Source organism: Nicotiana sylvestris, chromosome 11 (genome assembly GCF_000393655.2).
Source record: "Nicotiana sylvestris chromosome 11, ASM39365v2, whole genome shotgun sequence".
Classification (NCBI taxonomy): domain Eukaryota; kingdom Viridiplantae; phylum Streptophyta; class Magnoliopsida; order Solanales; family Solanaceae; genus Nicotiana; species Nicotiana sylvestris.
In genome coordinates this window covers 158,150,960-158,178,813 of record NC_091067.1, presented here as the reverse complement: position 1 = coordinate 158,178,813, position 27,854 = coordinate 158,150,960, and the positions used below count along the sequence as shown (strand labels likewise).

The following is a 27,854-nucleotide window of genomic DNA, read 5'->3' as shown; positions in this document are numbered from 1 at the left end:
TTCCAGCATAATATGCTGGAAGTTCATACACAGGTGCATCGATCTGCAGTATATTATGCTAGAACTTTCCGTGTTACAGCAAAATAGTGGCTATTTTTTAATGACTTTACAAACACTGCCTATTTTTGAATAACCAGTTCGAAAACTGGCTAGCTGATGATATGCTATAATTGCGTATTTTAGTCGCTTATTACACTCTAATTTATTGCACTTTAATTGAGTTTGAGCTTTAATCGCTAATGTTCTTTACTAATTGTGTATGTTCTGCCTTGTAGGTAGGGGTGTTCATAAAAATCCGAAAACCCAAACCAAACCGACCGAAAAAATTGATTGTGAGCACCTAATTTTTGCCTCACATAAAAACGACTCCTAAAAGTAGGCCAAAAATAATTTTAATTTATTTTTAGGAATTTTTCTTTATTTAGTTTCATTCCATGCATTTTTAATATTTTAAAATCATAGAAAAATTATAAAAAATTATCACGTTTTAATTTCATGTCATCTTAGGTTCATTTGCATGTAAGAATTAATTTCATTGAGCAAAAATCACAAAAAATTATCATTTTTTACATATTTAGATTTTAGTCTTTAAAATTAGCATTTTTCTTTAGTTTTAAGTTAACTAGTTATTTTATAATGTTAGAAATAGATAAAGAATTTAATATATTAATTTGGGATTTTAATTAATTTAATTAGAGGTTAAAATCAAAGAAAAGAAAACAAAACAAAAAAAGGGAAGGAAAATGGGAAGAATATTGTTAAAATAGCACGGTATAGCCAGTTTTCAGACTGGTCATTCAAAAATAGCCACCGTTTACGAAGTCAATGAAAAATAGCCACTATTTTGCTGCAACAGAGACCGGTCCCGCATAATATACGGGAGTTCAGTGTATCTGTGTACGAACTCCAGCATATTATGCTGGACTGGTATACTTTGCTAAGTCCTGTATAATATACGGGAGACTGGAGCACCGGTGCTCCAAACTCCAGTATATTATACTGGACATTTATACTTGTTGGAACTCCAGTATATTATGCTGGAGTTCTAGTGTACTTATCCTGGAACTCCCGTATAATATGATGGAGTTCAAGCATACTTATGCTAGAACTCCAGTATAATATAGAGGCGTATTTTCCGGGTTTTGAACAGTGTTTCGCTCAGATTTATCTTTACATGAAAAGTGGCTAAATTTCGATTACTTTTGAAACTGGGCTATTTTTGAATGACCAGTTGTAAATCTGGCTATTTTTAAATTTCTTGGCTTATTTTTAAATTGGGCTAATTCCTAAATGGTACAATTGATTTTTAATCATCCAATCCAAACCAAACCAAACTCCACCCCAGCCCGCGACCCGAACCAGCCCAAGACCCCCCTCTAACCCCTTGCTCTCAAAAACAGAGAACCATCTCCATCTTCGCAAAAAAGAACTCAGTCGCACCTCATCTGCAGAAAACACACTCTCATATTCAGAGAATTCATTCATCTCTCACCTGATTCTCACCCATTTCTCACTTCACACACACACACACACACAATAGCAGCCTGAAATTCAAAACGAAAAAATTCAAAAAAAAACTTAGGTATGGAAATACTGAAAACGATTCATAAGCTGTAGCTATTTAGAGAGCTGTAGTTTTCTCTTGCATTTCTGGGTTTCGAAGTGGATTCAGCTTGGATTTTCTGCTGTTGGTTTCTGTTCCTCCTTCAATTAATAGCTGAACCCCAATTTGAAGTTATTTCTGGCCTTTATTTGGCTATTTTAAAGTCTTGCTACTGCTTTCCAGGTATTAATCACTCTTCTGATTATGTATTCATCATTCGAATCAAATGACAACATGTTCATTTTGGACTGACAGTATGTGAAACGTGAATCATGTTCTTACATGCTAAGTTTAATGGTTTTTTGTTTGCTGATTTGCATATCCTGATTGTTAAGCATGAGTTTTAATAAAAATGAAATTGTGATCCTTATGTTTGATAAAAAGCTGTGTAGTAATGGGTGATGAGAAGAGTTTTGTTCTTGTCTTGTATAGTTGTGACTTACAGATTTAGTCATTAATTGGTCAGGCTGTTATATTTGAAGCCAAAAGTCGGATTGAATGAACTGTGGGATTGGCAGACTTGACTTAAGAGCTGAGCATCTTCTGTTTATGTTTGGACATTGTTATAAATGAACTGTAATTATAGTAAAATTACTTATTCCTTGTTGATTTCATTAAGGATTGTAATTAAAAGGCTTGATTTGAACTCTGTAAGCCGTTGATTGTTGGAAGGGGCTGCCAACAAAGATTTCTCGGAGAACAAGTATAATTACAGTGACATATACTTGCATCACTTGATAATCTTAGTCATGGATCGTTGCTTTACAATGAGATATTCAAGCATCTTTACAATTTGTTGAAGTGAAATCTGCTTTATGTGAATTAGAATTCCCACGTATGTGCTTCTTGTTCTCCATATGGTAAAGCAATCTTCATTCTGGCTTTAGCACTTCTTGGCAAGTGAGTTGTTAGTTGTCGACTAGTGAAGCCAGGTTTTTGACATACGTGGTTTCTAATTTCAAGGTTTGGTTCTTTCAATTGATTGGTTATGTCTGGTTCGTCTTGTTTATAATGAAGATAAACACAACTAAAATACAGAATATCTAGATTATAATGGTCTCTAGATTCTCAGTACTTGTTCTCCTGTGTTAGTCAAATTATCTCAGGGATGTTGTGAAAAATGAAAAGGAAATTTGGTCTCCAAGCAATGAATTTCGTAGTTTGCTTTAGGCGCGATTAATAAATCATCGTGACTACAGGTACGGTTCCCGTGCCATAGTCATGATACCTAATTACCAAATTTGGGTGCACATTTCATGTGACCCGATCATAACAACTTCAAACATTAATAAAAATAAACATGTCGTAAATCGCGGGTGCATTTCATGTAGCGTGGTTTGCGATGTGTTCCAAACGGCAAGGGTACGACAATCGTAACTTGTTCAAGAAATAATTCCATAAATCCTAAAAAAACAGTTTAAAATAATTAAAATCGGTAATAAAGTTAAAAATGCATAATAGGTTTAAAACATGTAATTAATCAGATAATAAGCCAATTATTAATAGTTTAAGCGACCGTGCTAGAACCACGGAACGCGGGAATGCCTAACACCTTCTCCCGGGTTAATAGAATTCCTTATCTAGAATTTCTGGTTCGGAGACTTTTTAATAAAGTCGAAATTTTCCTCGATTTGGGATTTAAAATAAACCGGTGACTTGGGACACCCAAATAAACTATTCCAAGTGGCGACTCTGAAATTAAATTAAATAATCCTATTTCGATTAATGTCACTTTAGTTGGAAAAACTCCCTTAATTTCTGTTAGGTAGTTTAAAAACTTTTAAAATTTTACAACAGTAGTACCCCTTCCTTTGTTCGTTTCTTGTGAATGTGTAAGATTTAATTTCTGTTAGGTAGATTTAGGTTCTTTGTCTTTTCTATTAATATGAGATGTTGTAGTATCTGTTATGGCGCAATTTTATAAAGTTATACGATGTTTTACTTTAGGCATTTTTTTTCTTCCATGATTATTTGAATTAGATTCCTTTTACCCATTTTTCTTTTATCTTTCTCTTGTTTTGCATGATCGACGGAGTGCAAAGAGTCCCAATGAGGGATTCAATGTGACTCGACATCGCCGTTGGAATAAGAACTTGCATCTCTTCTTCATTCCTCTTCACTATTTCGCTCGCTCTCCTGAAACACAATCGAACAGAGAAATCGAGGAGTTGCGAGAGAAAATAGCGGATATTCCCTTTCATAACTTGCTGATTAACCTTGCCTTATACTTTATGTGTTTTGACTACTAATATGTTATTTGTATTTGTTTACGTTCCGTGTGTGATGATTTAAGTATAGCATATTTGTGGTTTTTTAATTTTCTTGCATATATAGCTTTAGAGAATATTAATGTTAGATCATGAAATTAAAGGATTAAAGTAGCATTTTAAAGGACTTAAAAACTAGACCTTTCACTTGAAGTCAGTCAAGTTTACATCCATCTTCACCAGAAATGGTTTTTCCTATTACGTTTCCAAGTGAAGATATAATGATGTTTCCAAGTGAAGATATAATGACGTTTTCAAATCACGTTTCTTTACGTCTTGACCTACTTTAATCGAAAATATTTGTAAAATACACGTCCAAATCAGTTTTTCTTTCAAAGTGCACTAACAAATCTCAACATGATTTTTTGGAGTTTAGACAACGAATCTGTATCCTTTAAATGACTCTCAACACTCAATATTCAGCCTTAATTAATTTAAGTTCGGTCGGTTAACCATTTAAAATGGATCTTAAAGGGTGCTTTAAAAACCTTCGCTTTAAATTAATTGAACCCTTACCTAGAACCTTTAGGTTAAGTAGACCATTAACAAAGTTATTCTTAATTACTTTAATCAACATTAGGTGTCCTAATTCACCATAATTAATTAGGTGGCGACTCTTTAACTTCAATCAAATTTGAAATTGCCCATATGTTGTACCTTATTTTAACCAGTTTAAAATGGTCTATAACAATGTGAAGTTGGACGGATAGTCCCAACACCTGAAAGTATAAAGTCAATGGAGGTATAAATGTGTTCTTGTGTGAAAAGTTCAAGTCGATAGACATAAAGACGACTTGTGGCACAAGAAAATTAGTAAATATCCTCACATTGACTATATGGATATAGTCATTTCAGGTTTTAATCTGGCAATACATGAAAAACTTGATATGCGTATAATGGAAATCATTGAAGGATTTAATTGCTCTGAAGCATATTAAGGTTTCTAAGAAATTTATTAAATAAAGTTTCAAAAATCCTTATACGGATTGAAACAATCAGGGTGTATGTGGTATAATCGTTTGAGTGAGTACCTGTTGAAAGAAGGGTACAAGAATGATTGAATTTGTCCTTGTGTTTTTATAAAAAGATCTAGATCTGAATTTGTTATAATCGCCATGTATGTTGATGATTAAATATCATTGGAACTCCGGGGGAGCTTACTAAAGCATTAGACTGTTTAAAAGATAGAGTTTGAAATGAAAGATCTTGAAAAGATAAAAGTTTGTCTTAGCCTACAAATTGAATATATGAAAGATGGAATTTTTTCCATCAATCAACATACACTGAAAAGATTTTAAAGCGATTCTATGTGGATAAAGCACATCCATTGAGTATCCCGATAGTTGTGATATCGTTCGATATAAATAAAGATCCTTCTTGGTCCTGAAGTGTCATATCTTAGTGCAATTGGTGCAATGATATATCTTGCTAACACTACAAAGCCTAATATAATTTTTCAGCTAATGTCTTAGCAAGATATTGCTCTGCTCCTACAATGAGATATTGGAATGGAATCAAACACGTATTGCGGTATCTAAAAGGGACTACCGATATGGGCTTATTTTATGGCGATGATTGCAATCCCGATCTTGTTGGTTATGCCGATACTGGGTATTTATCTGACCATTGAGATAGAATACTTTGAGACTAGTAGTTAATATATATATTCGTGCAATGGAATTGTTATTGCGCTACGAAAAATAACATAGAGCGGGGCAGTTTAAAGTGAAATTATCGCCCATACCCGGCTCGCTGCCGTCAGCCCGAAAAGTTGCGAGGGAAATTGAAATCGTTCAAATCCCCCAAAATTCCCCTCTCCCCCTTTTTATTTTCCCACTTCACTTCTCCTCTTCCCCAAAACTCCCCCCTACCCCACCGGAAACATCACTTCTACGTGGCTCAACCTCTCTCTGAAAGCCGCAAATTTTCCTCTTATTGGATTTAGGGCAATCGCTGATGATTCGGAACTTGTACGATTCTTGGGTTTTGATTAAATCTCAGGTAAATCGCTATTGTTTCACTGCCCTAAATGCTAAATCAAATGAATTCAATAAAAAGCTTATAAAAGATGTATATTACGATATATTAACATCACTTGTGTGATTTTACTGATTATAATATTTGTTGACCATTTTTTTGGTATCTGATTTCTGTGTTTTTCTTTTTGATTAGTGATATCTGAAGAAGCTATTTGTTAGTTAAAGTTAGAGAAGATGGCGAAGGTTGCTGCTGTGGGTCCCGTACATCCATCAAATGCACTTAAATTTGGTGTGGGTGGTGGTTCTAAGGTCACTGCCACCACAGTGAAACGAAAAACTCCATCTGAGTTACGCGTGAGTACCTCTTTTCCCGATTTATTTTTAGTCAGCTTTTTAAATATGAAAGTAGAATTCTTTATGGCTATATGTGTAATTTAAATGAGATGAACATAAGAATGAGAGATTATGTGATTACTTTGTGGGTGAAGAGAGCATTTGTTAGTTAGGCCTTGTATGTAAAACTTCACTCACTTGTCCATCAATTGGGCCTTGTATGAGATCATTATCTCTATGTATTTAGAAATAATTTAATTTTAAACTTTTCATTTTACCTTTAATGTGATGAGTTAGCCACACAAATATTTATGCCTTGTTTTAGTTCACAAGTTTCAAAAGTATGTCTTTAAACTCTGTGCCTAGTCAAACTAATCACATAAAATGGGACAAATGGAGTGGTTAGTAACCTCTTTACCTGTATTAAAACCAAGATTTTAACTTATATTCTCTTACAATATAAAAAGATTTTTACATTATACTTTTTACATTGCACTTTAACCTACCTATTATAGCAAGTTATTTACTTTATTTTCAAGATACCAGACTAGACTTATTTTTTTTTTTGAATTGGTAACTATTGTATATATTATAAAAATCAGTACATAGGTTGCACTGAAAACCAAATTTACATAGAGAGAATTTATAGATATTCTAATTTGAGACCTAGCAGGATCCTAGTATGTCTATGATTGTCAATGTATCTTCTGTGTACATCTGTTTGCACCAAAAACAAAATAGAAGAATACAATTGAGTTTGATCTTCTGCATTGAATTGCTTCTATCTTCAAAACATCTAGTATTCCTTTCCCTCCAGACTGTCCACCAAATACATGCCGGAACAGTCCTCCATCTATCTCTACTAGTTGCTTCAGCTCCAGCTTCTTCCCAGCTATAAATGACATCTTTAATCCTGTATGGCATTGACCATGAGATACCCCTAAGACTAATAAAGATTTTCCATAGTTGATCTGTAATCTTGCAGTGTAGAAATAGATGGTTGACAGTTTCTGCATTTTCCCCACACAGAAAACATCTTGAACACAGAGAAATTCCCCTTTTTATGAGATTATCCTGGGTTAAAACCGCATCCTTTGCTAGTAGCCAAGTAAAGCAGGCTACCTTGTATGGAATCTTTGTTTTCCATATATGTTTCCAAGGCCATTTGTCTACCTGTTGATTATCATGATTCAAAATCTTATATGCATCCTTCACTCGGTAAATCCCTTTGTTGTACCTCTTCCACCATATTGAATCCAAACCTTCCTGTAGTCCTGTAAATGCTTCCAGCTCTTTGTAGAGGTCAGTTAATCTTGTTATCTCCCAGTCATTCAGCTGTCTTCTTAGAGCTATTTCCCATCCTTGACAACTCCTCATATCAGCGACTGTCTTATGCTGGTTTTGTGCTAAACCGAACATATCTGGGTATCTTTCCTTTAAGCTTCCCATTCCTAGCCAGTTATCATTCCAAAATGATGTATTCCTTCCGTTGTTCACTTTTATGGAGGAATGATTCTTCATTATTGGCCAAAGTTCTCTGATTGATTTCCACACACTTACTCCATATGATGTACTGACTTTTTTTGACACCCAGTTGTTTTCTTCACCATACTTGGCTTTGATCACTTTGGCCCATAAAGATTGGGGTTCTTTAGAGTACTTCCATAGCCATTTAATTCTAAGAGCCTTGCTTTGATTCTTCAAATTCCTTATCCCTAATCCACCTTGTTTTTTATCCATTGTTGTTGTCTTCCAATTGACTAAATGGAAGACCTTTTTCTCCTTATTGCCTTGCCAGAGAAATGTTCTTCGGAGTTTGTCCAATCTCTGTAAAATGCCTGATGGAATTGGGAACAAAGACATCATGTAAGTAGGTAGAGAGTCTAATACTGAGTTGATTAGAACTAGCCTACCCCCAATGATAGGTACTGCGATTTCCATCTTGACAACTTCTTCTCACACTTTTCTATGACTGAATTCCAGATTTCTTTTGATTTGGATCTTGCACCAAGAGGCATCCCAAGGTAAACAGTTGGTAGGGACCCCACTTCTCCTCCCAATATCTGAGTCAGTTGTCCCATGTTGTTAACTTCATTAATGGGAAAAATATTGTTCTTTCTCCAGTTAATGTGTAATCCTGATACTCCTTCAAATAAAACCAAAATGATCCTTAAGAATCTAAGTTGGTCTTTTTCAGCATCACAGAAGACTAGAGTATCATCAGCATATTGGAGATGTGTGATCTCTAGATTGTTAGCCCCACTCCTGTTTACCTCAAAACCTTTAACCCATCCACTGACTTTAGCCGTTTTGATCATGTTGTTCAATCCTTCCATGGCTATGATGAATAAAAAGGGAGATAGAGGATCACCTTGTCTGAGACCTCTGTGTGAGTGAAAATAGCCTTTAGGACTTCCATTTATGAGAATGGAGAATTTCACGGTAGATATGCAAAATTTCATCCATCTAATCCATTTTTGCCCAAAACCCATTTGTTCTAACATTCTTAGTATGAAGCTCCAATTCAAATGATCATAGGCCTTCTCGATATCCAATTTGCATAAGATTCCAGGTTCTTTCTTTTTTATTCTTGAATCCACAGCTTCATTGGCAATCAACACTGCATCAATTATTTGTCTTCCTTTGATGAACGCCATTTGTTGAGCCTCCACAAGTTTCCCAACCACCCTCTTAAGTCTTTCAGTTAAGACTTTTGAGAGCAGTTTGTAGAAGCTCCCTATCAGACTGATCGGTCTGAAATCTCTCAATTCTTTCGCACCTGTCTTCTTTGGAATCAATGCTATATATGTTGCATTGAAGCTTTTCTCAAACATCTCCTGTGCATGGAAGTTGTTAAAAGCCGCCATGATATCTTCCTTCAAAATGTCCCAACACTTTCTGAAAAAACCCATTGTGTATCCATCTAGACCTGGAGCCTTGTCACTTGCACACATCTTCAGGCTGCTCAGCACTTCTTGTTCCTCAAAGTTACTCTGTAAAGACTCCCTTTCCGATTCAGAAATGCTTGGAGTATTTTCGAAATTGACTGTTGGTCTCCACTGTTCAGGTTCTGTGTATAGCTCCTTGTAGAATTCAATAATCTCGTTCTCTATTCTTTCTGGATCCTCGATTACTTCATGTCGAATCATTATTTGGTCAATGTTGTTGTTTCTCTTGCGTGCATTTGCAGTCCGATGGAAAAATTTTGTATTCCTATCCCCTTCTTTGAGCCACAAAGCTCTTGATTTTTGTCTCCATGCAAATTCTTCATTCTTGAGTTGCACCTCAATCTCCATTAGAGTAGCTGCTTTCCTGACTGATTCCTCCTCTGTCAACGCTCTTAGTTGTTGCGTTGTCTCAAAATCTGCTAGTTGACTTAGCAATTTTGATTTCTGCAGTCCCAGATTGCCTTCGTAACTTCTGCTCCATCCTTTTAACTTGCCCTTGAGAGCTTTTAACTTGCAAGCTAAAATGTAATCAGGTCTTCCTGAGAATTCAAAAGATCCCCACCACTCTCTAATTCTGTCCTCAAACCTTCCACATTCAGCCACCAATTTTCAAACTTGAAATATGATTTAGCTTGTTCCCACACACCGCAGTCTAGAGCCACAGGTGAATGGTCCGAAATCAGCCTTTGTTGGATAGTTTGCTTGATGTTTCTGAGTCTTACATCCCATTCTTCTGAAATGAGAAATCTATCAATTCTTGAAGCCGCTGTATGATTGTCCCCTTTGAACCAAGTATAGTTTCCTCCTTCAAGTCTAAGATCTATCAGCTCCATATCTTCTATAAAATCCGAAAACTCTACCATCGCTCTGGACCTCCTTGAGCATTCCCGTTTTTCAGAAGAGTACCTTGTAACGTTAAAATCGCCACAAACCGCCCAAGGACCTTCCATCAATCCCCTCACTGCACCAATTTCACTCCATACTTTTTTCCTTTCTATTCTACAATTTGGAGCATACACTCCTGTTATGTGACATTGAAAATTCTGTAGAAGAGCGTCAAACTTGCATGTCAAAGTGTATGCACCAATCTGTAACACCTCCCCTGTCCATACTCTGCAATCCCATAACATCAAAATCCCCCCTCTCGTGCCGCTAGCTTCTAAACTTGCATACCTAACCCATCTACCACCCCATATTTGCCTGACTATTTCCTCGATATCCCCCTCGACTTTTGTTTCTTGCATGCAAATAATGTCTGCCCTCCAATTCTGCACTTGACTTTTTATTATCTCCCTTTTCTTCTTATCATTTAGACCCCTTACATTCCAGGAAATTACTTTGATCCTCATATAGAAATAATTGATAGATCTCTTCCCCTACTCCTTTTCCCGTCACTCTTGAATTTGACATCGAATGAAGTCAAACCTTTTAATTCCAGTGATCCTTTGAATCTTTGTTTCTTCACCTCCAACTCTGACTCCATCCTTCTAACCTGTCTGCAGCTGTCAATTTGCATTAACAATTCCAATGCTTCTTCTTCATGTCCTTGGAAATCTACTCCAAACATTTTCCCCAATTTGATCATATTTTGATGGACCCATATTGTTGCATCCATGTCTTTATCCAATAATAGATTGTGTTGCTGAACTGCTAAAGGATTCACCTCCTCAATTTCCCACTCTTGAATAGGGCTACATTGCTTTAGATCTAGACTTATTTTGGATAGTCACATGTTGTAGTGATCATAACCTAATTGTGTAAAACAGTTTTACATTATCCATATAAGTGCAGAAAAGTTAAGCTCTAAACGTTATTTTATTCCTCCATTACACTATCCATATCAGTGCATATGACACACAAGTTTCTTTTTGCTTTTATTTTGAAAGAAACTCTTACAATATAGTTGAAATTAAACGTATTGGTTAAATTTACAATTAAAATTTGACAAAAAACTATCTTTTTTTTTTTTTTGAATTTTGTAAGTAGAACAAATCTCTCACCATGGGCATCCATGAGCGTCTTTCTCTACAACCACCAAATAGGCAAACACCAAACAGGCAAACACTGCACCCTTGTAGCTGGGAGCACCGACAATACCTGAGGCCTGATGCACATGCACCACAATTGAAGGATATTTGGAGAAGTAGTTGAATGAATGTTACTTCTCCAATCTGTACTTGCTTTCAAAAGCAATCCTGCAAACATCCATATCTCTGTTAAGATCATATATTTTGTGAGGAGAAGTTGCTGGAAGGAGATGGGTTCATCTCCAGCCATTACAATGGAGAATAAGGCTGCCTGCATTTGACTTATTGGTGCAGCTGTAACAGGAATTGTGCATGTCATCTGAGATTTTTTATGTGTGTCCAGGGAGGGATAAAGGAATAGAGGGGTGGTAAGAGAAAATGGTTCGGCAACATAATTTGATGAGGAATATCTTCTGGTTTGTGTACGTGTCAGCTGAGGGAGGATGAAGAAGTTAGAGTTGCGTATTGTTTCCAGATTTTTTTTTTTCAGAAAGTCAATCAAAGAGTGTAAACATTTAAGTTTAGCTAGCAAATCAAAGAAAAGGAAAATATAAATGGTCGCTTAAATGATTGAACATTACTTTAATTTGGTGTGCATTCAAACTATTGATAAATGGTTACCTTTTCCTTCCAATTTTAAGCCTAAACTGGAGTGCAATGAAAGTTGAGTAATTGCTTTGGGGTGGTTGTATTCTTACATCAAGTAGGTTCTACTTTCAAAACATGACTAATTTTCTCTTCTCGTGGTATGATCAATTGAGATGCTCACTGAATAATGTAGTAGTGCTAGATGCAAAAGAATGTGCCTTAGCTCATGTCATGTTATCATTTCCCGTCTGATCTTGTGTACATACAATCATACATGCAATATTTATGTTAGTCATGTGAAGATGGTGTGTGATTTTCACATGTATTGCCCTTTTAAAGTACTTTTATTTGTTAATACAAATGGTATATATGGAGGTACGTATTGGCTTTCAACATACGTGAATGACTATTATAGTAAAAGCTCGCTGGGGGCATGCTCTTTGAAGCGTGTAGCATAGGCCCTTGGTGGCTTTGCTTATACGGCACATTGGTGTGGGCACGAGGATGTTAAGGCGTGTGCCTCATCGCCCATAGGCTTTGTCTTGAAGAGTGCACACTAGGCAGTAAATATAATTGCCAAGTGAATTTTATTTGTTAAGGAAGCAATATAAATGAATATGTTGGTGATTAAGAAAACAAACAACATACCCAGTAAAATCCCACATGTTGGTGATTAAGAATAATATAAGAAAGTTAGTATATATAGTTAGTCATGAAATGTGACTTAGAAAATTTAAATTGCATCTTTGTAGATCTAGTAAACCTTGGTGCTTTTCTTCACTTTTTCTTTTGACACACTGAATATGACAGGGAGAGCAATTGAAGAGAAAGAATACTACACAACCCGTGGATGAATCATCAGCCCCAATTGGTGGCTCTATGAGGTAATTTTTGTTTCCATTTCTCTTATAACTTTTTAATTGCAACTAACAAAGTCCATCCACTTGTTTGAAAGCAATGGTGTTTTCCCGGGGTCCAAGATATCTGATGTATCGAAGAACCCAAGATATGTCGATACTCGTGTGGATGAGTTATTTCCTGTCAGAAAAAACAGCATCAGGCTAAATTTGATTTCGAGGAAAGAAAATGTCAAGGTTAGTTTACTTATTGTCGCGGTACTTTTATTTGGAATCTATGTAATTCAGCAAATGCTTCGACCGACTTCTTTTTGTGTTTTCCCTCACTACTTAAGTATCTTTATTTCTTCTCTCTGGCAGGAAAGTTTTCCAGCAGAGCAAAGTGGTAGTATTAAAAAATCTTCTGTGCCTTCAGCATTTCCTGCTGAGAATCAACAGCAATTGAAATTGTAATTATGTAGAATAGTATTAAATATTGTAGGAATGTATTCTGCTCATTTAATGATTTTTTCATATATTGTCATTGAAAGCCCAGAATCCTTTCTTCCTTCAACTGTAAGTGGAAAAGATTGTGCAACCAAAACTTGTAGCACAAGTCAAAGGTGCAATGAAAATACCTTCCGCAGCGTCACAGAGCTGTCACTGGGTGGTGTAGATGCACATGGCTTGTCTACTATTGATATGGTACTTACTATTACCAGCATCTATCCTCTTTAATTGCTCTGTATACTTTTTTTTTCAACGCTCTTTATACTTAGATAAAGCTAAGGATTGACCTTTTATCTTCTATTGATAGGATAAAGCCTTAAGAGGACTGGCTACCCATGAGCATCAAGTTGCTTCTGCTAAAATTGCTGAATCCTCTGAACCAGATGGTGGTTCAAGGTCAAAAATTTTCTCCTCAGAACTCCATGTCCCATGTAAGATGACCCCGTTGGATCTGACGATGAAAACTAATATACGAGTTGTGTCTGCATCTTCCATCAACTGGTGAGCGATGACTTGATTGATTTTGTTATATAATGAGTCATTTTAGTATCGACGCATGTCTACATTTATTTGTTGGAAAAACTGTCCATATGCATTGTATTCCTTAGTTGAACTCATAAATGTTGAGCTCGTGTTACAACTTATAAGGAATCTGTTTTCTCTTGGTTTTAGCACGAAAGAATTTGTGCGTCTCTGGAAGTTTATTTTACCACCAATAAGGCAAGATGTTTTGAAATACCCGCAGTCCCGCACTATTTGGATCTGGAGTTATAGAGCTTGTTTATGATATTGCTCTAAGTGTTTTAGGTTTATAATGCAGTATCTGATGCATACAATTTCTTTCCTGAGAGTTTACAAGTTCTCTTAAGTTATCACATGCTAAAGTAATACTTGATGGCATGTCACTTAACTAAACCAAGTGGCATAACCATTTAACAAGTGAGAGATGTACATAACATTTTCTCTGACCAAGTGACCATGCCATGAACTGTGTCCCCAAAAAAAAGACAAGTGTTGCTGCATGTCTTATTACTTTGAATTGTGTTCCTCGGTGTTGTGTTTTTAAGGTTAATTGTGTCTCGTATAATCCTGTAGGTTTCATAGATTGATCAATTGTGGCACCGGCAATGTGGTGGCGAGGTTTACATCCTCGAATTGTTCCACCGGTCAAAAGATGACCTGCTTTTCTGAAATGAATTCTGTTTCCCAAGCAGTTAATCATTGGTCATTGCATTCCTGGATGTATCCGCAGTCTCCTCTACCGCCTTCAGTTATATCAACTTTAACATTGTCTGCTTCAATGGGAGGTATTTGCTGGATTCTTCTGTATAGTCCTACCTTTTGCTTGCTATCTTTCCTCCTGACTGTAGAATTTTTACTTTTAATCCTAGGGCAACTGGACTTTTTAAGCGAAAGGCAGCTAGCATGGCAGGATTCCTTTCGAAGTTTATATTACATGCTTCGGAAGAATGTTTGCAGCATCTTCTACGGTAAGTATCATTTTAATTACCACCTTCATGTGCCACTTATAACTGGCATACAGTTTTTAACTTTTTATTCTCTTCGCATTTCATGAGACTTCACACTTATAAATAGTGGTGATTTAGGATGGACATCTGCAACTTAGAAAAGGGAGAAATGCAATAAATGAATTCTTTATGATATTATTACTTGATTAGGCAATTGGGTCTTACCAGTAGAGACTCTGATATTGGTCTACAAGGAGTTTTTAACACAGACATGTACCTATTTTCAGCCTAGTTATGTTACTTGTAATCATAGAGAAACTATTTGAAGTGATTACGGCAGGCTCTGTTTTACACGGAATCCATGGTTCTACTATCTATTTTTCCCTCCTTTTTCATATGTATTTTCCCTTATTATGTGTTAATGATCATTGTTTAACTTTATTGGTTTTTGGTACTTGTGAGTTGTGATGTTAGTTAACTCCTAGGTCTAAAGGTCTGGTGTTCAGCTTATTGGCTTATACATAGGGGTGGCAAATGGGCGGGTTGTGCTGAATTTGGGCGGGTCAAGATGGGTTTGGTCAATAAATGGGTCATTGCCCAACCCAGCCCCTTTGGGCTAAGATGGGCTGGGTCAAGATGAGCTAAACAATGGGTCATAGCCCAACCCGCCCAACTTGACACATGTTTTAGAACCATGCTCATCTTGCATAAACATAGCCTTTTATACATAACCTGTAATACATCATATGTATAAAAGGTAAATAAATACTAGTATTTTCATAATCAAAATATATTTTCTTAAATAACAAATTAGTATTTAAAATGTGTAAGTTGAAAAATATTTTGCAGGTGGGGTTGGGGTGAGTGGGTGGTGCAAGAAAACAAAAAAACGGAAAATTAAGAATACAAAAAAAATAAGTAAAATAAATTGTTTTTGAGGGGGTTTGCGGGAGGTGAGGTGGGTGGTGCAGAAAAACGAAAAAACAGAAAATTGAAAATACAAAAAAAAAGAGTAAAATTGGGGCAACTAAGTAAATTTTTAGATAAGTTGGGTTGAGATCCTTTTGTTTTAGGTGAGCTTCATGGGTTGTATTTGGGCTACTTTATGGGTCAGAATGGGCTATAAAAAATAATGGGTTAATTTGGGCTCAGTCCAAATAGCCCCATGAGCTAAAATGTTTGTAGCCCAACCCATTAATCTCTGGCGGGTGGGATGGGTTTGGGCTCAAATTGCCACCCCTACTTATACATACTTGCCTTTAAGAGCTCTACTCTGAGACAATTTAAAAACACATACAAAAGTTCGCATTGCCATGTCCATTGAAGAACTATCCAATGGTGATGTAAATGACAGCCATTGGTACTTGCCTGTCGCTTCTTCCATGATTGTATTTATTTGCCTGACTACCCTTCTTTGCTCCCAAAAGTCCAGAAAGGGTAACACCTGAATTAGATTAGATCTCTTTGGATGAGGTGATATAGAATCTAATTAACATAAAATAAACAATCTGATTTTAATTTTCTGTTGTAATAACTCTGTAAAACTAAATAAAGATGCAATTGTTTGTGGATACAGTTTCTTGGCAGCTTAAAAGTCATTCCCTTTGTTCAATTTTATATTGCACTATTTCCTTATTAGCCTGTTCCAAAATGAATGACTTCCGTCATATAAAATGAAATAGTGGGAATACCTTTTTTTTGCTTCATTGTAGTGATTTGATTCTATGTATTCATGTTCTCTCTCTGTTTTTAACTTTGCAGTCTGCACAGCTCAATTTGTGGTCATGTTCACCAGTTCTTATTCTGAGGAAAACTGCATTTGCAATGCATATATATCTCAGTCAACCCGTGGTTTGAGGTCATTACTCAAAGAACATGTAAGATGATGGCTTGATGGTACTTCTTATTTTGCTTATTTCTTCATGGTATTCTTCAAGCACAGTTCTGTCGTTATCCAGCTCGTTTTGGCCTATTTGGTTTCTGCTGTTACCCTCCTGCAAAGTGCTGATACAATGCTTTTAGTTTGTGATTGTAAAAGTTGATCTTGGATCAGCTCGGGGATGTTCTAATGAGTCACTAAAGTTTCATATACTTGATTAGGTCTAACCTCTACAATTTAAGCTCCCCAACAACTAGACTAGTTTTAATGATGTAATGATTTGCAAGTAATGTTAGTTTGGATTTGAATAGCATCTTAAATTGCCTGATAACATTACACAAGTTATGAAACTTGGTACATGCTCCAGTGGAGAAGTTCCATATGTTAGTCCATAAATAGGAGCCGTAAAGCAAAAGGTGTTAAAGACAATATAGCCCCAGGACTTTAAGTGAGAAGCAAATGCATGGTGTGTAAATATTGCATCACGTAACCTCTATCTGTTGAAAATGTGTTAAAAAGATAGGAAATAAGTTTTTTTTTCCTTTTCTAAAAGCATGAAGCTGGCATTCTAGCTCAGTATATTACTACAGTATAACAAGTGACAAAAGTTGGTGCCAAGTCTTTAGGAGCAAGATAGAATAACTGATCAGTGGAGTGAATACAAAGATGGACTCTTTGGCTTTCCACAGCCATTTGAGTCAAGCAAATAAAGTTGGGCAAAACTATTTGAAATTGAAGTTGGAAAATAAATTATTCGACATACAAGTCCAGGGCACAACTTCAACTGTTTTTTTGAAACTGGCCAAGCTCAAAGAGAGTGCTTGTGAGTTACAAGATCTAAGACACCCCATAGAAAAAGAAAAAGAAGGGATTGTGACTGTACAAAAAAGAAAGTCTACTTCCGTAGAGAGTTTATGAACTCTCTTCATCCTGAATGTTGTGCCAAAAAACGCAAAAAATTAATGATTTGAGTTGTCTTTTTAGAAGGCATCTCTTGTACAAAAGTGCGACATTGAACTTCCATATACTTGCATAAAAAAGAAGGATTAGGAAACACTATCAGCTATAGCAGTAAAGAAGGATGATTAGGATTTGACTCCTGGTTTCATTGTCTCCTGTATGTGCTATCTAATATCACTCAAGTGGTGATGCTAAAGTGCTGAATGGGCATGCATTTTAGCTGTGTGATTATGCATTTTGTTGCATATGTAATTTGTTAAGCTGATTATGTGTTACAATCTTTTGTGGTGGTAGGATGTTTCTTTTTCTATGCCGCTTTGCCGCTCAAAATTGGAGGAACTTAGTACAGAAGAGCTGCTTGAGCTTTCAGAGATTGAGAAACAAAATCTGGGCCAGGTAATTTGTCATGTAGTTGAGACTCACGTGGAAAAAAATCCGGGAGAGAAATTTGCTTACAAATCTTTGTATTAATGATGTCAGATTCTTTGACTTACTTGTCAATGCCTAGTTTTAAGAAAGGGAGAATTGTACAAAGTATTAAAAAGGGCAGCCCAGTGCACAAAGTATTCCGCGTTCACGCAGGGTCCGAGGAAGGCTGCACCCTAAGGAGGTGTGATGTAGGCAGCCTGCCCTGATGCAAGCATCAGTGACTGATTCCACGACTTGAACCCGTGATCAATAGGTCACACAGAGACAACTTGACCGTTGCTTCAAGGCTTCCCTTCAATTGTCCAAAGTATTGAGTGTTTTTTTCATGTTATGTCTGAGTTTCCTTTGCCTTAATGAACTTAAACTTTCTCAATGTGGAAATTTTGGAGTAATTATAGTGATGTATAAAATTACTTTACTGCTTGCTAGAAGAACTGTCGCGGTGTATTCAAATATTGGATTATTCAGTTTCCCCTTTTACCATGAAAAACTTTTTTATTGTTGAAGTATGTCAACTGCTTCCTTTAACAGCTTAAACTGCCAGAGACGAGACACTTTATAGTTCACAACATTGTCCCCCTGCTCCACCCAAATATTTTTTGATTTTTTTTCCTTGGGCCACACACATGGAAATATTTCATTTATAGGTTATGGTAGGCTGAACTAAGGACCTTTGCTTGCTTAATATGTTGAAGTGTGTGAATAACCTGATTTAAAAGCTTAAGTTGTAGAGGGGACATCCTTATTTATTTGTTGGTTTATAATAATTTTTTTTCCAACTGGTGAGTTTAATGTTTTATGCAGACTAGGCGGCGGGGTGCAATGTCTGATGTGGATAACCGGCCCCAATCTCTGCTGGCATTCACTGGAAATGAGAATGTTCATTCTTTATATGATTTTCTACTGAACTATAGGTAAGCTCATAGTTAATAAAAAAGTTTAGTTGTCTTCATTCCATATCCTCCCTTCCATCATATTATGCCACAGTTTTGATATTCAATTCTCTAAACTACATAGCATTTTGTCAAATTTTCAGATATTTCTTAACTTCTCTAACTGGTGTGGACGTCCCTGCGTTGTATTCACGTATCCCATTTGAGAATGCTGCATTCACTGCCCCTGAGGTTGGTTTAAGACTTATGCATAATCTTGTTTCTTCAATTTGATTGTCCGAATAGTTGGGTTAAAGCCATGACCTTTGGGGTCGTTCTTATGGAGATGAGATAGTACACGATTATAAGACAATTATAGTATGAGTAGTAAGCAAATACATGGATTGTAACCGGATATACATTTGCAGTTGTGTGTTTGCTTGATTGTGATGAAGACTTTAACGGAGGGCTCAATATAACACTGTTCTTGGTTTGCCCTTCAATGAACATTTTCTTCCTCCCAATCTTCACCCAAGATTGGAGTCTCTCACCTTATATCCAAAGGATAATTTCGGCATTTAGGGGCCAATATGGTTAACCGATCAAAAAAGAAAGATAACAATCCCAATATGCTCTTTTTTTAAAATTTTAATTTTGTAAATAGTAACTCCCATATTAGCAATTTCATTTTCCCTAAGATAATAAAATGTACACACGTTATCATTTGTTGTATTGTTGATAGATCTATCTTGTTTATCTTATGCTTTTAGATAATGTGTAGCCACTTAATTCAACAGGAATACTGTAAAAGTTTTTTTTTTTTAACATGCCAATGATTGTGCCTGTACTTGCCTCAGTGTGGCTTTATGCTTCATAAGCTGTCTTCCTCTGTTAGGCGTTTAAACATAAGCTATCAGATTTGTGGCACTCCCCTAAAACTAGTAATAATAAATGGGTTTGTGAAATACAAAACAAACTCGTTTCTTAGTTTGAACTTGGAAAAAAAAAATAGAGCATGACAGTCTATTCTAGAGTTCAGAATTTGCCACTGTGGGATATGCAGCTATAGAAAATTTGAGGGCTACACCTGCTGACCAGTAGTATAACAGCGGCACATTTTTCTAATAGTGGAGGCTTAAAGTAAATAAGTTACTGCACTTCATTAAGTGTCACTCCCGATGTGGGGCTTATTATATCATATCAATTTCCAGTAAGATACACCCATGATATGTCCAGGATGCCCTATCTTGTTAGTTTCCTTATTTGTCAATTTATATTGGATACAAGTACCTTAAGAAAAGATGCTTGCGGCAGAACAAAGCATCACTTGTCTAAGTGTTTGACTGTGAATATAGATATCAGATACTATTTTCTTTGGCTAAATAAATGGATGAACTATATCTATGCTTGTACATAAGATATGTAATTGAAGGTGGCATGTCGCAGTCTGCTTGATATTTGAATGTTTGTTAAATTTGATCTGTTCGTTCATAGTTGAGACCTTAAATCTGTTTTAATCTTTGAGGCAGTTGAGTTTAACTAAAAATTTGCTGAATAAAACACGCAAAGACTTGCTCTTACTTTGTGATACAGGCACACATGCACGACACACTCTTTCATTTTTACAAAAACTGTTAGTGATCTAGCTCTTTTATATGCCATAAGCTATTATCTACCTATGTTTTTTTATAATAGAGAGGCTAGGCTCGATGGACGTTCACAAAGCATTATCTGCACCTGCTTTCTTACTATCCCAAAAGATCTTGCTTTCCACTCTTGACTAATAAGAGTAATGTCTTTTTATAAAAGATAATTTCTCAATATACTGAGTCTTAAGCTGATTATTACGTATTACGCTACAAAAAATAATCTCTAAATATCTTCAGTTGAGAGCTTGTTATTGCATTATCAATGTGTTCTGTCTTAAGCTGATTATAGTGTTATCCAGAATGCAAATAGATATCACTATACCTACTCTGCAGGTCAGATGCAAGGAGGTCAGGAGAATTGATCAGGTAGCTTTTCAAGGAATGGAGTCAAATGTGCCTTGTGAGCATAATCAGCAACCATCTTCTGGGATGTGCTATAGTGTTGAAATTAAGGGTCGATACCTTGCCCCATGGGTAACCTCTGCTATATGTGATGCTTTCAGCTCTAACAGCACAAGTTTTGAGGCTAGGTATACTGTCTACAAAACACTGTTCACATGGATTATCTAGAATATATTGTTGCATGTAGTGTATTAAAACATGTTCTTTTACTGGTTGGAAGGGGATATTCCTTGGGGTGGTAAGATGTCCCAAGAGAAGTGAATGCTATCAGCAGATGATGCCCCTAAAGTAAGTTTGTAAGATGTTCTAAGAGAAGTGAAACGCTATCAGTAGATGATGCCCCTAAATAGGTGGAAGTGTTCTGCTAAGTTGATAGACGCCAAAAAACTAAAACCGGAAAGTGCTGCTTTGTATTCCTTACTAAAAAAAGTGCTTCTTTATGTTGCATATTTCCAAGAACTTCCAGACTAATATTTTACTTAGGCCGTGGATTTGGTCTAGTGTCTTCAATATAGTGCAAGTGAGAAGATACTCAGAACTGTAGGGTTATTGAGAACTCACCAACTTTCATATTTTGGAACATGAAAAACCTTGAATGTCAGCATTTCATACTTGGTATTTTGGTTACAAAAGATCTACTGAAAGAAAGTTGAAACTTAAATGTTTCAATGTCAAAATCCAACTGGGAGAAATCCTTCAGTAATATGAAAAAACCTGCTAGTATGAAGATAGGTCTACTGTAGTGTCCAAATACTTGGACGATCCAACTTTTGTATTTGTATTCTGTTCAGAAGTTTTAATTTATCTTACTGATGCTGTTTTGTTTTATTTATTTACTTATGTATTCTTTTTTTTCTTTCTCCGTGGTATTTTATGGCTTTGCAGTTTTATCACAGAACCTACTTCGGTTGGCTTGAATACTTGTCTCAGTGTTAGCGGGAAATGTTCTGATCCACAAGTTTCAGCAACTGAAGCCTTGGATAACGGTAGCCTCTGTTTTGGTATCCCAAATACCAAATTGTGTGCCCAGATAAATTCTGCCTTTTTAAAGGGCGTGAAGTACTTTGGCGGTTCATATACTGCTTTTCTTTCACCTGTTTGACATCCTGTGTTGTGACATATTCTGGGTAAATTATAAACTGGCATCTGTTTTTGCTGCAATACATCTTTCTGTTTGTAAAGTTGTTCAGTAATTGTTTGTGAGTGAACTTTATTTTGTCAAATTAATAGGAGGCACGGTTCATCCCTCATTTTTATTTTAAACTAATCTTGCTGTATAGCTGCCTTGAAAGCTAATGCAGCGCATAATTTGCAAAAAGGCTGATGATTAATGCAACTACAAACTTTATGCATGCAATTGCCATTAAAAGTTCATAGTTGTCCGTGTTGGTTCTGGTGATTGGGATTGCTCTACTGCTGTGCATTGCAGTTGATGGCATTTGCTATGCCGTTGTTTCTTGCAAACTTTGCTTAAGAGGTGGCAAAATGGTTAAAGGATATCCATCCATATTATACATCAAAAAATGGGTTGGATAATGAACCATTTAAAAATGGGTTGAATATGGATAAAGAACCATATTATCCACTTAGAAAATGGATAACTAATGTGTTTAACTTTTACATTTGTAAAGTCTCAAATTGGTTTGGAAGACTAGGAATTCTCTTATAAGTGAATATATTTAAGAAGCCATGGATAATAAGGATATCCATATTAATCGCCGGATAAATCCGTTTTTATCCGTTTCAAATACGTATTGGGTCGGAGAATTTATCCATTTTTTACATTACCCGTTTTGAATCATGATCGGGTCGAATCATGTGTCCGTATCGTACATTTTCCTCATTCTATTTTATGAGTTTGCGAGTTATAAGCTTGTAATGCCTGGTTCGAACCAATCTTTAGTTGTTCCATGCGCAATGAAAGGCTGACTTTTCTTATTGTCAAGTAGCTAATTGTAGCTGCAGCACTATATTTTTCTAAAAATCTAGTTTATGTTATAAAATATAACCCAAAATAACAATATAGAACAAGCAAAAACAAACTAAGAGATATAGAGAGAAAGAGAGGAAGAGAGATTCTTATTTCTTCTTCAATTGTGTATTTTTCCTATCTATTACAAGGCCTTTATATAGGCATAAAAAGTGAAGAAAATATGTCATGGAATATGTCATTGAACATACAAATTATGTCATTGAATATGTCATTAAGCATTTTAGCTAAAGATCATGGAAGAAGAGTAGACATCCACCATAATGTGATATTCATCATAACACTCCCCCTTGGATGTCCATAGATAATGTGCCTTGTTAAAAACTCTCTAAAAAAATATTGGGATGTACATAATTATTTATGATATGCATTGCTTGCTGCCTCATTAAAAACCTTACCAGGAAAACCCAGTGGGACAAAACCTTGGTTAAGGAAAAGAGTGCAGCGTATAGTTACTCCCCCTGATGAAAAATCACTTAATGTCTCGAAGACGACGCATTCCAATCTTATATATCAGCTTTTCAAATATTGAGGTTGGTAATGCCTTAGTGAACAGATCAGCCAAATTATCACTTGAACGAACTTGTTGTACATCTATTTCACCATTCTTCTGAAGATCATGAGTGAAAAAGAATTTTGGTGAAATGTGTTTTGTTCTATCTCCTTTGATATATCCTCCTTTCAATTGAGCTATGCATGCAGCATTGTCTTCATACAATATTGTTGGAATATTCTCTTTCGAAGAAAAACCACATGTTTGCTGAATGTGTTGAGTTATAGATCTTAACCAAACGCATTCTCGACTTGCTTCGTGAATGACTATTATCTCTGCATGATTTGAAGAAGTAGCAACCATAGTTTGTTTTGTCGAACGCCATGATATGGTTGTACCTCCACTTGTAAATAAATAGCCTATCTGAGATCGACCTTTGTGTGGATCAGACAAATATCCTGCATCTGCATAACCAATCAATGATGGCTTGGATTCGTTTGAATAAAATAAACCCATATCAATGGTCCCTTGGAGGTATCTGAATATATGTTTAATACCATTCCAGTGTCTTTGTGTTGGCGAAGTACTAAATCTTGCCAATAAACTTACTGAGAAAGCTATATCTGGTCGGGAATTATTGGCAAGATACATTAATGCCCCAATTGCACTAAGATATGGTACTTCGGCACCAAGAAGCTCTTCATCATTTTCATGAGGTCGGAATGGATCTTTCTTTATATCAAGTGATCTCACAACCATTGGGGTACTCAATGGATGTGCTTTATCCATATAGAATCGCTTTAAAATCTTTTCGGTATATGTTGATTGATGGACAAATATTCCATCTTTCATATACTCAATTTGTAGACCAAGACAAAATTTTGTCTTTCCAAGATCTTTCATTTCAAATTCTTTCTTCAAACAGTCTACTGTTTTTGGGAAGCTCCTCAGGAGTTCCAATGATATTTAAATCATCAACATACACAGCGATTATAACAAATTCAGATCCAGACCTTTTTATAAAGACACAAGGACAAATTGGATCATTCTTGTACCCTTCTTTCAACAGGTATTCACTCAGGCGATTGTACCACATACGACCTGATTGTTTCAATCCGTATAAAGATTTCTGAAGCTTTATTGAACAAGTTTCTCGAAAACTTTTATATGCTTCTGGCACTTTAAATCCCTCAGGTACTTTCATAAAAATTTCGTTGTCTAATGATCCATACAAATAGGCTGTAACAACATCCATTAGATGCATATCAAGTTTTTCTTGCACTGTCATATTTATGAGATACCTGAAGGTGATAGCATCCACTACAGGAGAATATGTCTCCATATAATCAATTCCAGGCCTTTGGGAAAACCCTTGTGCCACAAGTCGTGCTTTATATCTAACGACTTCATTTTTATCATTTCGTTTCCGCACAAAAACCCATTTATACCCTACTGGCTTTATGCCTTCAGGTGTTCGAACTATGGGTCCGAAGACTTCACGTTTTCCAAGTGAAGTTAACTCTGCCTGGATAGCGTCTTTCCATTTTGGCCAATCATTTCTCTGTCTACATTCATTGACAGATTTTGGTTCAAGATCCTCATCTTGTTGCATTATTTCAACAGCAACATTATAAGCAAAAATGTTATCGATAACAACATTATTTCGGTTCCATCTTTTCCCGGTTGAGACGTAACTTATTGATATCTCTTCATTTTCATTATTTTCAGGTACCTGGACCTCCCCTAAGGTCTTATCATTTGTTACGTCTTGGGGCTCTTCTTGAGCCACTACCTCCGTGTTATGTTCACTTTGATCATTTGCTCCTTTTCTTCTTCGAGGATTTTTATCTTTAGAACCGATTGGTCTACCACGTTTCAAGCATGGCTTAGACTCATTTGCTTTAATTAATTGTCCTTCCGGGATATCAACTCGAATTGGTGCATTAGCAGCTGGAATATGTGACTTGGTCACCCTTGGTAGGTCAGTGAATGCATCTGGCAATTGATTTGCAATATTTTGCAAATGAATAATCTTTTGAACCTCTTGTTCACATTGATTTGTTCTAGTATCTAAACGAGACAGTGATAATGCATTCCAATCTATACTCTTTTTCAGCTGCTTATTTTCTCCCCCTAATGTTGGATATACTGATTCATCAAAATGACAATCAGAAAATCTTGCCGTAAATAAATCTCCAGTCATCGGCTCTAGATATTTTATAATTGAAGGAGATTCATATCCAACATATATCCCCAACCTTCTTTGAGGACCCATCTTTGTGCGTTGTGGTGGAGCAATTGGAACATATATCGCACAACCAAAGATCCTAAGATGGGAAATATTTGGCTCCTGACCAAAAGCCAATTGCAATGGGGAGACTTTATGATAACTTGTGGGCCTTATCCGCACAAGTGATGCTGCGTGCAAAATAGCATGACCCCATACTGAAATGGGAAGTTTTGTTCTCATAAGCATTGGTCTAGCAATTAATTGGAGGCGTTTGATCAATGATTCTGCTAGACCATTTTGTGTATGAACATGAGCAACCGGATGCTCAATTGTTATCCCAGTTGAAATACAATAATCATTAAAGGCTTGGGATGTAAACTCACCAGCATTATCAAGACGGATTGTCTTAATTGCATAATCTGGAAACTGTGCTCTTAGCTTTATTATTTGAGCCAACAATCTCGCAAATGCCATATTGCGAGTTGATAGTAAGCACACATGTGACCATCTTGTAGATGCATCTATCAAAACCATATAATATTTGAATGGTCCACATGGAGGGTGAATGGGCCCACATATATCACCTTGTATACGTTCCAGAAATGCAGGGGATTCCATCCTAACTTTAATAGTTGATGGTCTAATAATTAATTTTCCTTGAGAACATGCAGCACAAGAGAATTCCTTAAATTGAAGAATTTTCTGATTCTTCATTGCATGTCCATGTGAATTCTCAATTATTTTACGCATCATATTAGAACCAGGATGGCCCAACCGGTCATGCCAAATAATAAAATTATCTTGATTAGTAAACTTCTTGTTTACTACGGCATGTGTTTCAATCCTGCTAATACTTGTGTAGTATAAGCCGGAGGAAAAAGCGGGTAACATTTCAAGCACATATTTCTTACCGGACGTTATTGTAGTAATATAAAGATATTCAATCTTTTCATCATTTGTAGTCTCAATATGATAGCCATTTTGGCGAATATCTTTGAAACTTAATAAGTTTCTTTGAGATTTACTACAATATAGTGCTTCATCAATAGCCAAATTTGTTCCTCCTGGTAGTAATAAATTGGCTCTTCCAGAACCTTCAATTAATCTTGTACTACCGGATATTGTATTAACATTCGCTTCTTTCATTACCAAATAAGAGAAATATCTCTTATCTTTTAAAATAGTGTGTGTTGTAGCACTATCCAGAAGACATATATCAGTGGGCCTAACGGGCCGGGCCTCGCGGTCCCGGGCTTCGTGGTCCCGGGCTCTGGCGGTCCCGGGCCTGGCGGTCCCGGTCTTCGTGGGCCTAATGGGTGGAACCGGCCCGTGACGGGCCTAAGCCCACATGGTCCTGTGCTTAACGGGCCGGGCTCGTGGGCCTAGCGGGCTTTTTTTTTTTTTTTAAGACAATTTCTTGTAGTATCATGGCTATATTAATATGTAGTATATATGTATATCTAATTATTAAAGTGCTTGACGAAAAAGAAAATAACAAAACAATAGTAAAACACTAAATTGTCATGCATAAATATCACTTCTTGAAGTATATTATATTGTATCTTATGTATATATATTCTCTTATATATTTTCTTTTAGTATATGTATTGTATCTTATGTATATATATTCGCATAATAATATATTTTCTTGTAGTATATATATTGTATATTATGTATATATTGTAGCATAATATATTTTCTTGTAGTATATTATATTGTATCTTATGTATATATATTCTCTTATATATTTTCTTATAGTATATATATTGTATTTTATGTATATATATTCGCATAATATATTTTCTTGTAGTATATATATTGTATATTATGTATATATTGTAGCATAATATATTTTCTTGTAGTATATTATATTGTATCTTATGTATATATATTCTCTTATATATTTTCTTGTAGTATATATATTGTATCTTATGTATATATTGTAGCTTATAAATATATTTTCTTGTAGTATATATATTGTATATTATGTATATATTGTAGCATAATATATTTTCTTGTAGTATATTATATTGTATCTTATGTATATATATTCTCTTATATATTTTCTTGTAGTATATATATTGTATCTTATGTATATATTGTAGCTTATAAATATATTTTCTTGTAGTATATATATTGTATATTATGTATATATTGTAGCATAATATATTTTCTTGTAGTATATATATTGTATATTATGTATATATTGTAGCATAATATATTTTCTTGTAGTATATTATATTGTATCTTATGTATATATATTCTCTTATATATTTTCTTGTAGTATATATATTGTATCTTATGTATATATTGTAGCTTATAAATATATTTTCTTGTAGTATATATATTGTATATTATGTATATATTGTAGCATAATATATTTTCTTGTA

The 27,854-nt window shown here is 35.5% G+C and overlaps 1 protein-coding gene across 2 annotated transcripts; it reads left to right on the top strand.

The window, feature by feature from the left end:
• The first annotated feature begins 1,409 nt into the window (after nucleotides 1–1,409).
• Nucleotides 1,410–22,001, top strand: LOC104221290 (uncharacterized). Of its 2 annotated transcripts, XM_070162517.1 has the most exons (15): nucleotides 1,410–1,786; nucleotides 6,043–6,203; nucleotides 12,556–12,629; nucleotides 12,701–12,839; nucleotides 12,963–13,051; nucleotides 13,133–13,286; nucleotides 13,399–13,592; nucleotides 14,187–14,398; nucleotides 14,483–14,581; nucleotides 16,322–16,437; nucleotides 17,694–17,795; nucleotides 18,633–18,742; nucleotides 18,865–18,952; nucleotides 20,683–20,879; nucleotides 21,637–22,001. In XM_070162517.1, exons 2-15 carry the CDS (start codon nucleotides 6,084–6,086, stop codon nucleotides 21,851–21,853), a joined length of 1,911 nt encoding a protein of 636 aa, XP_070018618.1. In that variant the 5' UTR covers nucleotides 1,410–1,786; nucleotides 6,043–6,083; the 3' UTR covers nucleotides 21,854–22,001. The 2 variants fall into 2 exon arrangements, with proteins under 2 accessions (XP_070018618.1, XP_070018619.1); XM_070162518.1 differs by lacking the exon at nucleotides 6,043–6,203 and having other exon boundaries at nucleotides 1,411–1,786.
• The last annotated feature ends 5,853 nt before the right edge of the window (nucleotides 22,002–27,854 follow it).

Coding starts and splice junctions, on each gene's coding strand:
- LOC104221290 (XM_070162517.1), top strand. CDS start 6,084: ATGGCGAAGGTTGCTGCTGTGGGTCCCGTACATCCATCAAATGCACTT. Junction 16,438..17,693: donor GGTCATTACTCAAAGAACAT/GTAAGATGATGG, acceptor TTGTGGTGGTAG/GATGTTTCTTTTTCTATGCC. Junction 18,743..18,864: donor GATTTTCTACTGAACTATAG/GTAAGCTCATAG, acceptor TCAAATTTTCAG/ATATTTCTTAACTTCTCTAA.